Source organism: Nasonia vitripennis (assembly GCF_009193385.2).
Source record: "Nasonia vitripennis strain AsymCx chromosome PSR unlocalized genomic scaffold, Nvit_psr_1.1 chrPSR_random0011, whole genome shotgun sequence".
Classification (NCBI taxonomy): domain Eukaryota; kingdom Metazoa; phylum Arthropoda; class Insecta; order Hymenoptera; family Pteromalidae; genus Nasonia; species Nasonia vitripennis.
Genome location: NW_022279670.1, coordinates 90,979 through 106,154, shown reverse-complemented (window position 1 = coordinate 106,154; position 15,176 = coordinate 90,979). Strand labels below are relative to the sequence as shown.

General features: G+C 32.0%; 1 protein-coding gene across 1 annotated transcript; it reads right to left on the bottom strand.

Annotated features, from left to right (window-relative positions):
* Positions 1–11,174: 11,174 nt before the first annotated feature.
* On the bottom strand, positions 11,175–12,650 carry LOC116738697. Its single transcript, XM_032602189.1, has 2 exons — positions 11,541–12,650; positions 11,175–11,431 (listed from the first exon to the last, which is right to left on the bottom strand). Exons 1-2 carry the CDS (start codon positions 11,948–11,950, stop codon positions 11,413–11,415), a joined length of 429 nt encoding a protein of 142 aa, XP_032458080.1. The 5' UTR covers positions 11,951–12,650; the 3' UTR covers positions 11,175–11,412.
* Between the last annotated feature and the right edge of the window lie 2,526 nt (positions 12,651–15,176).

Sequence of the window (15,176 nt, the reverse complement as noted above, 5' to 3'; positions counted from 1 at the left end):
CAATCCATCTACGAAATCATATGGAAATACACCTTTTCGACTCAGAAGATTGATTTGCTCATCTGTAAATCCATCAGTTTTGAACTCATTTACTGCTATCGGCACTGTTTCCAAATATGATGCAAGCTTTTCCAACGATGATGGTAAAAAACGCCATGAATCTATAAATCTAAAACTGATGTCACAGTCATCTATAAACTTCGTAAATGAAATATATTTTTCTTTGTTGTGAGGTATCAGAGATACTCGTCCACTCATTATTGTAGAAGTAGCAATCTCTTTCAAAATGAAGTGTGTGTCATAATTGAGGTTATGAAAGATAACCGGCACAAACCTCGAATCCTTGTAATTTAAATTGCATGAATTGTGAGCTGCCCCTCTGAAACTAAATAGAAAAAAATGTCTTACATGTTGTACAGCATTAAAGTCAAATATTTGTATACATGAAAATCTAACGTACCGTCCTGTTAGATGACAATGGTCTCGTACTGCGAGTTCTTCATTTTTAAGAGGCTTTCGGCATATATGACAAACAGTTGACCTCCTAAAAGATATTTCTTCTAAATCTGTAAGTCTCATTGGTTTTGGATTTTTGTAGAGTAGATCAATCTTTTCACTAATTCCTTTCAGTTCTCGAACAAACCATTTTGCCGCTGTCTCTTCATCTTCATTTTTTTGTCTGTATGATTTATAAACAGATAAACTGTCATCAAAGCTGCACTTTATATAATAGCCTATGCTATATGCTTCATCAAGCTGAAAAGCATTTTCATTTTCAGTAGGCTTTAACAAACATTCAAAATCTGCATAAATAACAAAAGGAACTTTTTCACTTTTATTATAATCTTCAAATTTAAGAATGTTATTCTTAAAGTCGGGCAAATTAATTCGACATTTATTTATATTTTTGCAATCATTTTCGTGCATTTCCAGCCTTTCTTTACAGTAAAAAATTTGTAAACACCTTTCGCAGTGGTATGATTTTACATGAGATTTACTTAATTGAGAGCTTATAATTCGAGTCAGATACTTAATCCAAACGTAGTGGTATTTAGGCAGGCTTCCGCCATCATCATGATTATTTTCTTCATTTTCATCTATGTAAAAATCTTGAATGAGGAGTAGATTTACATGTTTTTCTTTCTTTTCTTTTGTAATATGGCATGACGATACTTCAAACTTTGCATTATACTTTTTTAACATGTATACATTTACTGAAATATCATTTAATTTTTCAAATTTTGGTACATCTTTAAGCTTGACTGGAAATTCTATATCACCAAAGTTTAGCTCGTTCTCATACATACGATATTGACTAACTCTATTGGGATTAGTTTCACTAGGATGCAATGCTGAAAATATAGCATACTTGAAACACTGATTATCATTATTACGAATATTAACACATGCCTTTTTCTTTTCTATAAACTTTGGAAGTGGAATGAAGGAACTCCCCTTGATTGGAGAATATTTTTTCATATTGATACACAAACTGATAATACTCGTCAGGGTCCAGCCAGAATCTTTCTCCTGAAATTCTTCAAGCTGGGTGAGAATAGGTTCTTTGATATGATCCTTAAACCATTCTTCCAAATTCGTTGACATGAATGCTGTAACACTTTCACTTGTAAAATATTTAATGTCAGTCGTTTCCTCACCATTTTTCTGCATAGAAAATTCTGCGATAAAGTCAGAATTTATTTATACAGCGTTATATTCCTTCAAGCAATCTTCTACTTTAACCTTGAAAAGCTTTTGCGCATCGTTAAAAAAACTTAGAATGTCTACATGCTTTATATTTACAACTACACCTGTTCTAATTCGATTTTGAAAAGCTGATTCTACATTTCGCCACTCAACTCTAGCTTCAGTTTCTTCCGATTGTAGACTTCCTCTTTGCTGAAGATGTTGTTCGAGTTGAACTTGCACACATGAAAGATGTGTCATACAAGTTTGACATTTCTGCTTTTCTCCTCTTGCAAGATTAGCTTTGTCGATTTTTTCATTCAATTCCTTTATTGTGGAATTGCACATGCCCAGCCAGCCAATAATGAATATCATTATTGCTCATTTCATGAATATTTCGCAAAGTATCACGCACTACTTCAACAAAGCGTTAAAAAAGTTGAAATGAAGCCATATTTACTTTTTTTACTTAACACTCGCAAAATAGAATCGTCTAAAGAACTAGTTTCGTGTACTGTAGTAGACAAAGTCTGCTCCTCTAAGTAAAAGTTCTTGCTTTATATAGACGAGACCACGAAAGAAGAGAAGGAACATTTTAGTAACTACCAATGAATAGGAAGTTTGACGACAAGGAGAAGGGATATTTTTTTTGGGAAAGGATGGATTTTCTATCTCTGCTCCAATGAGAAGTGGTCATCTTTGAAACTGAAAAGCCGAGGAGAAGGGATATTTTCTTGGGAGGGGATGAATTTTCTATTTTTAGACCAATGAGGTCTATGCTTCTTTTGACAACCAATTGTAAAGGTGGAGTTTATCCTTATATAAGCAGGATGTTAAAATTCATCTGTTCATTTACAATAAAGTCGTCTAAGAGAACTAACTCTACAAAGCTCCAAGATAACTACAATGTGTGAATACAAAAAGATGTTCGAAAATACCATACTGAAATATCCAGAAGAAAATGTTTATATTGTTGACATTCAAGGATTTCAAAGAATTGCTGTGGATACTTTTATTTTCAAGGAAATTAGTTTCCTCAACGTAAAAAAACAGCTTTACCAACTGCTTACCTCTTCAAGTCTCCAATGCCGTGGGAAGAACTTACCGAGGAAGAAAAATGTATGATTCATTGGCTGGAAAAAAGTTACCGTGGAATCGAATGGAATTCTGCTGACATTCCATACCATCGACTTCAACAAGTCTTACAAATCTTTACGCGAGGTGTTAAAAAAATATTCGTTAAAGGAGAACAGAAAGCACTGTGGTTAAAAAATTATTTGCCGAATACGTAAGTATTTATACTTTCCTTCAGCTTTTTTCAGTTTTCAGTTTTTTTCCACTCTGCTCTTGATACTTCAATTTATCCACATTTTTTTTTATTTTTTTTTTTTTTAGTCTAATATTCAATGTCGAAGAACTCGGATACCCTCCACTGGAGAACAGAAAAAGTAATAAAAATTACTTTTGCTTGCACCATCAACTTTCTATTAGAAGAAAACCAGCATGTGCCGTCCATAATGCTCTTTCAATAAGAGCATAGTTATTAAATTATTTGTCTGGAAAATTTAGTCAAGACGAAGTTGATTAAAATGTATTATGAAAAAAAAAAAAATGATTAAATAAAATAATTTAAAAAAAAATTATAATTCTTACGTTTCTATTTATCTTTTAAAACAAAAAAATGTTGAAAAGGGATTGAAATTTATCATCACCTCTTTACATATAGTCAATTTATTAGATTAGTTATTATTTATTTATTTATTTATTTACACTAAAAGGAAGACAAAAAGCAGAGTATATCAATTTAAAAATCATATCTACATTTTCTGAAATATTTTACAATTTTTAACTTTTCTAAATAAATTTGGGAAAACTCAAAGTTTTAATAAACGGTTAGGTGTCCACAGTTCTTTAAATTTATTTTTTTTTATAATTTTTGTAAATTTTGTTTACATTGATCTATTATTATCTCATTATCTATAATCCGCGGTAAATTGCGTTGTTGTTGCTGCTGTTGCTGCTGCTGTTGCTGCTGCTGTGGCTGCTGCTGTGGCTGCTGCTGTTGCTGCTGCTGATGCTACTGCTGTTGCTTCTGCTGTTGCTGCTGCTGTTGCTGCTGCTGTTGCTGCTGCTGTGGCTGCTGTGGCTGCTGCTTTTGCTGCTGGAGGAAGGCGAGCGGGGTCGAAAGATCAATCTGAATCCACCTACCCCATACACAACTAAGTTGAATCGTCGGCAAATCGGAAGGAGGCGAGCGAGGGCGAGCATTTAATTTGAAATAATAACCCTTAAACCTACCTACTCTATACGCAACAAGTTTGAATCATCGGCTAAATGAAGGAACGCGAGCGAGGGCGGGAATTTAATTTAAAATAATAACCCTTAAACCTACCTACCCTATACGCAATAAGTATCCATCGCAGGAAATCGGAGAAAGGCGAGCAAGGGCGAGCATTTAATTTAAAACAATAACCCTTAAACCCACCTACCCTATACATAACGAGTTTGAATCGTCGGCATATCGGAGGAAGGCGAACGAGGGCGAGAATTTAATTTAAAACAATAACCCTTAAACCCACCTACCCTATACACATCGAGTTTGAATCGTCGGCAAATCGGAGGAAGGCGAGCGGGGTCGAAAGATCAATCTGAATCCACCTACCCCATACACAACTAAGTTGAATCGTCGGCAAATGGGAAGGAGGCGAGCGAGGGCGAGCATTTAATTTGAAATAATAACCCTTAAACCTACCTACTCTATACGCAACAAGTTTGAATCATCGGCTAAATGAAGGAACGCGAGCGAGGGCGAGAATTTAATTTAAAATAATAACCCTTAAACCTACCTACCCTATACGCAATAAGTATCCATCGCAGGAAATCGGAGAAAGGCGAGCAAGGGCGAGCATTTAATTTAAAACAATAACCCTTAAACCCACCTACCCTATACATAACGAGTTTGAATCGTCGGCATATCGGAGGAAGGCGAAACCTATCAACCTATGTTATCATAACCTATTAATTCAGTCTGAGATAGAACTGGCTGTAAGAATGATTCTAAATGTTTGTTCATTTTTATAAGTTCACTCAATATATTATGATTTTGCTGCTGCAGTCTTTTTACCGGCTCTGCTATCTTTTCAATTAATTGTTCAATAACTGATGAACTAATTATCAATCAGGATTGCGTTCATTTTTCATGACTAAGATCACCTTTATTCTCTTCTTGCGTCTCTGTTAAATCAATTAAATCTATTTGTTGTTGTTGCTGCTGCTGTTGTTGTGAATGTTGTTGTTGCTGCTGCTGTTGAACTTGTTCTTGTTGTTGTTGCTGCTGCTTTTGTTCTTTTTTTTTTATTTATTTATTTATTGAGACCACATACACATTCCTATAAGGAATCCTATAGAGGTAAACACAGTTACCTGTACATAGGGGTGGTACATAAAAGAACTTAAAACTAAGTATAATTTCAACTATTTTTCTTTTAGTTTTGAAAAACTTCAATAAATTTCCACGCAAAAATATTACATAACATTAGATAATAAAATTTCCTATCATTTTACGAAATATAATTTTCCCTTATAAACCTTTATGTCTTTCTTTAATTGTTACTTTGCTATAAGATAATGTTTTGAGATCATTTGTCAAATCGTTAAATATCTTAATAGCCTCATAATTGCTATTTTTTTTTTACTTATGGTTTTGTTAATTTTTGGAGTGGTATTATCTTATTTCTAGTATTGCTTTTACTTAATAAGTACGTCTCTTTTAAATTATTATAATGAAAAGAAACAGCCTCTAATTTGAAAAGTTGCCTCACAGTAAGAGGGATCTTTTGCGTTACAAAATTATTTTTGTTTATAATCTTTAATAATTTCTTTTGTATACATTGGATTATATTTATATAGTTATCATTATCACCTATGCTGATATGCAATGTGTCAGGAACACTATCACAGTAGCTGCCATACGTTATATACACTGTTTTACTAACATTTAAAGATAATTTATTTAAGGTTAGCCATCTTGCAACTTTATCAAGATATTCATTCATCTTGTCCTGAGCATATGACCACGTATTATCACGAGCTACGATAACAGTGTCATCAGCGTATTACATAATAGTATCGTTCTGCATATCTCTCAATAGATCAATCACATAAAGTATGAAAAATAAAGGCCCCAATATGGTTCCTTGTGGGACACCAATGGGTATCACTTTGTATTCACTTTTGCAGTTTTGGATTTTAACACATTGTTTTCTATCTGAGAGATAGCTAATTATTAGATTCAGTGGACTACCTCTGATTCCGTATCTATCTAGTTTATCTAGCAAAATTTTGTGGTCTACTGTGTCAAATGCTTTTGCAAGATCTAGGAAAGTGGTGATAATAGGAATGCTTTTATCTAGACTATTATAAATAATGTTTGATATATAGTTTAAAGCGTCTGTGGTGCCTCTATTTTTCACAAATCCAAATTGTTTGTCAGAAATTATTTCGCATTCAGTTAGAAAGCTATACAATATATTGTACATGATTTTCTCAAAAATTTTTGCTATATTTGATATAAGGGAGATAGGTCTGTAATTTGACATACAAGATCTATCCCCAGCCTTGTGTATAGGAGCTATATCTGCACGCTTTAGGGCATCTGGCCAGTTCGATTGTTAAACACATAGGTTAAAAATATGTTCTAATGTTTTTGCTATATATTGTGCTACTGTTTTTATCGTTTTTGCATTTATATTATCAACACCTCCAGCTTTTCTTTTCAGTGTATCTACACAGTTTAGAATTTCAAAACTATCTGTTGGATAGATAAAAATTATTTGTTATTTCTTTCTGGGAGTTTGAGTTGTTCATTATCCAAATTTTGTTACTTAATTTTTATACTCATTTTTTAATACTAAATTCGTTGGGTTTTTTTTCCATATTTTGTACAAATTTTCTTTCGTATTACATGACACCTGTATTGCACTAGTTATCCAGTTGTTCCTGGGCGATAAGGAACTATTTTTTTTACTTAATTTTTTACTACACATGGTCACACATGTCAACACAGCTATGAATCATTTTTATTAATTGGTTTAATGCATTGTTGGCGTCTTGTACTGCTAGCAAAGATTGCCAGTCAATTCTTTTTGCTAAGTATTTTAACTTACTATAGTTCATGTATGTGATATAATTTTCTCTTACTTTTTTAAGTTTAAGTTGGTCCATGGTTATGAACAACGGATAATGGTCATTAAAAGGTGTATTTAATTTAAATGATTCTAGTATTTAGTTTTGGCAAAACAGTTATCGATACACGTGCCTTTATCTAGATTTGGAGATGGACGAGTAATTCCTTTAAAGAACGGTATATATTCATGTTCAAAAAAATTATTTAAGTATTCATGCATAATAGTTTTTTCACTTATTTCTTTTTTTTCTACATAGTTATCTAATATATCAATATTAAAGTCTCCAAAAATGCAGTGGTTTTTAAGATTTCTATGCTCTGACAAAAACTTTCGTAAGCTATTTACAAATTCAGACTTCGGTAAGTCATGGCACCTGTACATTGCAGAGATTTTTATTGACTCTCCAGACATAAATTTAATATTAGAACTTACAACACTCAATCTATCAACTACTTCTATTGTGGTGTTATGACATATTTTACTCAGAATATACATAAAAACGCCATCCGCTTTATTAATATTACTTTCATTATAGTAGCATTCATAGTCACGTAATTGATAATATTGAGGATATTGCAAGTTCCAGGTTTCCGTGCAGATAATAATAATAGGTTTTTTCACTAAACTCCCAATAAAAATTTCAATTTTTTCGAAATTAGCACTCATACTTCTTATATTTACGCACAACATTAAGTTCTTTGCTTTTATTATGGATTCATTGAAATTTTTGATATCTTCTATTTCACGTTCAAACTTGCTTACATCTTCTTCAAAATTGAAATCTTGATCCATGTTTATTTCCTGTTTCTTAGTCTATCTGATATTTTTGAATTAAGAGTCTGCAGTGACGGTGAAGATATTCTCGAAGCTCTGGTTATCATTTGCGTTTCTGACATTTTTCCTACTATACCAACATATCTCGGTATTGTAGGCTGGATGGTATAAGCGGTAAAATCTATGTACTTCCTTATCTTGGCCTGCAATATTTCACACTCGTGGCTATCTGTTGCCACGTGTTCTGTATTGAACTCTGTGTTAAATTTGTTGTTACTAAATGTACAATTTGGACATTTTAATTTATTTGTTTCACACTCCCTGGTTTTATGATTCCAGCACATTTTAAGCATATTTGATCGTTTTTGCATTTCATACCATTATGTCCATACCTGCCACAATTAAAGCATGGTTTTACATTGCAATAATCGTAAACTTTACAATTCTGTAACCAACATAGAGTCGGTTGTTATTTTCTCTCATTTGTTGACATAATTCAGCTGGCATTTCCAAGATCACTGTCTGTAATTTAGTTTTATCATTTTTGTAAGCATTGAGAACAACACATTTTTTCTTTGAATTTCTGAAATTCCTCTCGTTGATATCCTTTTCTAACTTATTTTCATCCATTTTTTAAAAATTGTCAATTCCAACGATTTTGACTTTAGGGTTAAGTACTTGTTCTGTATCTATTTCACACATTTCAGATAATTTTGACTTTAGCAATTCGTGAGCTTTATTAACACTATCTTCATTCATACTCTTGTAGTGTATCTTCTCTATACTCATTTTCTAAAGATTCGGTTAAATTTTTATATATTTCAAGCACTCTCTCGTCTGACATATTTATCATTTAAGCATTAATAATGTTATCAATATCGATATCAAATTCTTCCAATATACTTATGTTAGCATTTAACGTATTTTTATGCTGCTGTGACTGTCCTGTTTCACAAATTTCATTTTTGTCGCTTTTTGACTGATTTTCTTGAAGTTGTGGGTGCCGCTTCATACTATTCTTATCAGCTTCTTGACTATTAGTTTCAATTAAGAGATAGTATTAGATTTAACCCCATTGAATAATTTAAAGCATCCTATAAAATAAATTTAAAAATAAATTATTTTTATAAAGAATAAACTTAGAAACAAAAAACATGCTTTAAATTATTTCTTACTTAATCGATTTCGCAGCTTAATACGGAGTTGTCCTGATACCACATAGGATTCACGTTTTCCTGAAAAATAGCAAATAGTCAATAAATATATAAGATTACTAGCATTAGTTTGAGATAGATAGTGATAGAGAGAAAGAAATTGTAACTTGGGGATGCATAACTTGGGGATGAAACTAACATCAATCGTTTGCAAATTAATTGCGGATTATGCAAATAAATAATTGTTTGCAAATTTATGCTTGTTTTTACATAATTCGGCTTATAAGTTAAGTTATAATGTTCCGTAGAATACGCTCCTGCAACCCGTTTATTACTAAACAATTTTTCCGCAGTTATAAGCAAAATAGTAAAACAAAATTTTTATCGTTTTTTCGTAAAATTGCGTATTTTTCATTGTTTGTCTAATGCGATTATTAATTTTTATTTTTAGTTTTATAAATTCAATCCGAATAAAATTTTTATTGTAAATGTTAAAAATACTATTTTTTCACCGTAGTATATATGTATATTATTCTCCGCACACACATTTTAGAACATAAATTTGAGCGTATTAATAATATTTTTTTGCGTTATTTTCGAGATAATTTTCTAGTTTCGCTTCTTATATAAGGCTCCGATTGAATCGTAGGAACATTTATCTGAATTCAAATATCGCGCGTCCGTGCGCCACCTGTGGGTAGGTTAGAATCCATGTGTCGGACAAGGACAGAGCGACCGTTCTGCTGTTCTGCTAGCAGACAGCAAATATTTCAAAACACAGCTGATATAGTCCTGGGATGTATTTTACACTGACTAAACTCAGCTGATATTTTAATACATAAAAAAGCTGATATTGTTCAAAAATGTGTTTCAATTAATCTAAGTAGTGTTTGTAGTGTTTTGGGGATTATAGCTCATAGCTTATAACCCTTAAAAGTAAAAATAAGTGAAGTGTTAGTCTAAAAGCAGAGCAGTGAAGTTATTTAAAAAAGTGTGAAGTGTAGTGATTTGATAAATATGTGTGATAATCGAGATGCCAACGGAAGGTTTGCGAGTACCTGTCAAGACAAGAAGTACAGTAAGAGGCCAAGAAGATTTCTAGGACTAACGAGTGAGGATGAACCTGCCAACAAGTCAAGACCTTCAAGATCAGCAAGGAAGATACAAACTCTAGCAGCGGAAAGAACCTCTGAGGTCAGGAATAGATTGATTGATATCAACATTCTATTTCCTGCTCTCGAGGAACTTTTGATTTGCAAACAATGCCATAGTCAAGTTAAACTTGGCGAATCTAAAGCTCGAGGATGAGGATTCAAGTTTAAGTTGTATGCATTGAGCGTGGTCAGCTGGCAGCTATCAACTTATGAAGAAAAGTTGGCGTCAAGAACCATGCTTATGGGAGAACAACAGAAGAGCAGTGGTTCCTTGTGCGCTTGGACTTGGACACGCATGGCTCAGTGTGCATGTGAAGCAATTCGTGCACAATTTAGTGATGTGTGTGGCAAAGTTGCCAAGGATAAGTATAAAGTGTTTTGATTATCAAGGATAAAATATCCATTCATGAAATGCCTTTTTTTTTGTTTGCAGGTAAGAAAAGCCGTACAGAACCAAGAGGTATTAGTGAATATACCTTATAATTGCTGGGAATCAAGGTCTATGTGTGTGGAACATAGAAAACTTGGCCCCAAAGAATTTGGTAAGCGCTAATTTAAGTTACACTTTCAACAGTTTTCATAAACTCTAAAATTGATTTTCTCTAAATGTTGTTTCTACTGGTTTCAGCTCACTGTCCGTAAGATTCCAAGTGAACGGATGGATCTTTTGGGCTGAAATTCAAGGAGGATACCTTGTGCACCTGTAGTTCTAGTATGAATGCAGGGATTTTGATTTAAAGGTTTAGAAAATGTTTTACACACAAAAAGGTGCCAAAATAAGCGAAAAAAATAAAAAAAAGTCAGTTTTTTCATCGCCAAATCATTTCTAAACATTTAAATTGAAATCCTTGCATTTAGACCAAAACTACAAGTGTACAAAGTATCCTCCTTGAGTTTCAGCCCAAAAGATCCATTCATTCACTTGGAATCTTACGGACAGTGAAAAAGTTCACAAATTCTTGCACCGAGTGCCACAACGGGCCAGCAGGAATAATGAAGGTTTTAGCATGATAAAATTGTAAGTATTTAGTGTAAATATAACTCAAAAAAATTTTAAATGATTTAATTAAAATTTATGATTTTTTCTTTGTGTTCTTTTTTTTCAGGGTTTAAAGGTGTTGTGTCTCTTTCATAGATGCCACACTAGGTGTACTACAATATTAATTGATTGAATCACCAAAGAAAGAAGATCTATCAGTTAATAATTCAACAATTGCAAATTTGATTTTATCAGTTCTTTTGGAAAGCTTTTATTACAAATTTATCAAACATTTTAACCAAAAACTTTTCTAAATACAATATACTGTATACAATATACGTGCGATACATAATTATAATCCAGCATCAAGTGATAGCGATATGAACCTACTTATTGCCAAAAAGTAAGAAGAACTATTAAATATGTACCAACGCTTTTCAAATTTTCTTCAAAATATCCGAAATGGTACTTTTGATTTATTAATACGTCAATAAGTTTCTGTAATAAAAATAAAATTATTGAATATTGTACATAATCCATTGAAAAATCGGGTTTTAATTGGTCGAATAATAATTTACTCATAGAATAGAAATCTTGTTTTACTTACCTTTTATAAATATTTTTCCTCTTGTAAAACACTAAAGCTGGTCTGACTTTTATTTTGCTTCCTTTTGAATGACATATAATGTTGTTTTTCAAATTATTTAGTTCTTCCCATTGTCCATCGTTCAATCTGATGAATGTATAATAATGTAGCATATCACTACCATGATCAAACGCTATAAGACCAACTAAATTGTATTCTTCATTGCAAAGATTTAAACTTATAGGAATGCTATTCAGATTACACTCCATGTGTCTATGATAGAGAAAATCAGTCTCTAATTCAACACAAAAGTAACTCTTTATTTTGTAGTTTACTGATGCTTCTCTAATAGTGCATTTGTAGCATTTTTTATTTTTTTTTCGAAAAAAGTTTGTAAGTAATGTTCGCTCACTAATTAAATTTCCATCCATTTTAAAATTTATGTTCACTGTTTGTCCGTTATATTTTTATGTGTTTTCATAACTACATAAGCATTTAATTGTTTTTTGTACACAATAATTATCTGCCATCACTTTTTCAAACAAACGGACAACTTTGTCTTTACAATCAATTAAAAGCCACTCGGGTGTTTCAGTTTGTGAATATATCTTCGGTTGAGATTTACAGTATTCCATTCTTTCGGTATAATAAACATTCCTAGAGTAAGATTTACTGTGTTTGTCTAGAATTTCAAAAATATCATCATGTGGTTTTTGTGACATAAGTATTTCAAAAACTAATTCTTTAAATGAACTTTGAAAACAGTAAGCCGCATTAAAGAGTTCGATAATACTGTCAATTGGGCATGTATTGATCAATTTAATGTTTTGCATAGATAATCTTAAAGGAGGCAAAATTGATCCATTTTGTATCAATTTTTTGCATCGGTTGTAAATAAGAGGTATAAATGTTGACGATGAAGATGATTCCAATGAGCTTGTACTCTCATTTATGTAGCATCTGCTAGTACGGCTCTCATCGACACTATTTTCTGTAATCGAAGCCACTTTTTCATCACATACATTAGTCATTGTTTCGTCAACTTCCAAATTATTTAAAAAACTTTGATTCTTATATAACTTTTCATCTCTTTTGTTTTCAAATTCAGATTCTTGAACATAAGTAATTTTTTTTTTTTTTTTCATGACGTGGTGTGCATTTTTTTGACGTTTTTGTTCATTAATATATTTGATATATTTTGCACTTTAATAGGAGATTCTATAGTAGAAAGGTATTCATCTGATGGTGTCACGTCTAATACATTTAAATAGATTTTTTTAGGACTGTCACATATTTGTAAACTTTCCAAATCAATATCAATAAAATTATGCTGATTTTGTTCATCTGTACTGTTCTCCATTTTCTCTTCAATTTCTTTAGCATGCATGAAACCAAAATTAGTTAAACAATCAATTTTTTTTGTTATCACTAAGCACAAACTTTTCCATGATTATTGGGTAAGGAATCGATTGTTTTTTCCTCATAAAAAATGCTTCAGATCTTGCTGAGGTACCGACATCATTTGGAGATCCAAATATATCTTTCATCACATTTGTCCATGAAGGAAACGTATAACATAATGACTTAAAATTGGTTGTTAGTTCGGGGCAATGATAATAATTGGCTTAATCTGTAATTTCTGTATCCGTACAACTTAATTTCATAGCTTCATCAAATATTTCATCAATAAATTGTGTTAATTCATTACCAGAATCGTTAGATTCTGCGTCAATGCGTGTTGTTTTAAATTCAGTTGATTGACACTCTGAAGCAAATTTGTCGAAATCATATTCAAATGATTGAAATATCTCATTCAATAACTTTTTTCTTCTGGAACATTCAGCTTGGATTACAGAGCTTTGTGAAATAATAATTATTGATATGACAATATCCTTAAACTGCTGTAGAGATTTAACTTGCGTTAAGTATCCTATGCATCTCAAGTAGAATACAGTAACATTAACGTCAGCTGATTTCAAAGGTTTCCATCGTTTTACGGCATGCATCAGATGAGCTACATCATGCCTGTAATAGCACATTGGTAATAAATCTTTGTCAGTACTGGTTGGCTCACTAATTTGATTTTTTAAAACTATATAACACTGTAGGTTGTATTGCTTAAAAGTAATTTTATTAAAAACTAAATTAATTGCAATTTGTAATGCTAAACAGCCATCTGTACAAATTTCCTTTGGAATTTTGGCACCATTTTCTATCCATGTACTCAAAAGTTCTTGGATTATGGAAACATAATGAATTGATAGGAGACCTTGTAGGAGCGGTATTATTTTACCTGCTAATCCAACCACTAACACATAATAATAAATGGACTTACTTTTTATGCCATTCTTATAAGAGTATTTTTTGACAAGGCTTCCTGTGGCATCAATCGATAAAGGCATCCTTTGGTTTTGTACTTGATTCCAAAATTGTAGCTGCTTATCAGTCCAATAAAATATGTGGAATGGATTGACTGAAAACTTGCGAATATTACAGTATGTGATGAAAGTTCTGCCAGATATTGATAGAGATTTCACTTTATTATATCCGATATCTTCATTTTTGGCCTCTTCTCTTATTTTCCTATATTTTAAGGTTGTATCCAAGTCAGCAGTTTCATAAATAGTTTTTGCAGCACCAATTAGCTCTAACCTATAATCTCCAGGTAATTTGTTTAATAAAATAGATTGATGACTTTGATTTTTTTTCTGTTTTCACCAGAAATTTTTTTTTCTTTGTGTGTGGTATAGAATGCGTAGAAAAGGTGTGTGCAGTTATTTTTAAGTCTTTTTCTAAACCTTCGATTGGTTCACTTTCACCTCTTATCGTAGTTTTGCAGTTACCACTAAATTTGAAATTTTCTTTTGTAATATAGCCATTTCTATAATCATATGCCCAAGGTAAGCCTTGTGTTCGAACAATTGCTGAATGAAGATTGGCAATCCAACTATCTGCCTTTTTTTTGTCGAGTAATGATTCAATAAATTGATTTGCTGGTATTGTTAAATTAAAATCAAGTGCATCGCAATTCAGTGGGTTCTCATCAGTGTTAACAGCATAATCTGGATCCTCAGCTATGGCTCTTTTTCTTTCATTTTTATGTGCCATTGGTGCGATTCCAAAATGATTTTCCAGAAATGATTTAATCTGATGGCGATTATTATACACATATAAGTGAAGTAAACTGGCTGTCATACTCAATCCCAAATTTGTTTTAATCTCAAGCCATACTGGATGTTTATTACCCACTAATTTATTTTCATAAAAAATAGAAGGCTATTCTATAAGTTCTGATTGCAAATCTTCTGGTTCAATTTCCGGTTTTCGAGGCATTTTGTCTGTAACATGCAATGACATTGAATAGAAAATTATAAATTTTTTCCAAAATAAAGTTTCTTTCAGACATTTTATACACAGATAACCTTACAATAACAGCGATGAATCAATCTTGTTTATACACTATGAGCTATGAGCTGTTTGATTTATTTGTATGACACAAATATTTATCTGCAATAATTAGTTGTAAATACATTATATGCATATATATCACCTATAGCATTGTCACTGGTGGTGTTACTAATGCATATTCGAACACTCACAAATATTGTCCATTCTTAGTACGTGAATAAATTCTGATCAGCATGACTATTGTGGCGG

Bases quoted from the DNA above. Each gene is read 5' to 3' on its own strand.
- LOC116738697 (XM_032602189.1), bottom strand. From the start codon at position 11,950: ATGGATGGAAATTTAATTAGTGAGCGAACATTACTTACAAACTTTTTT.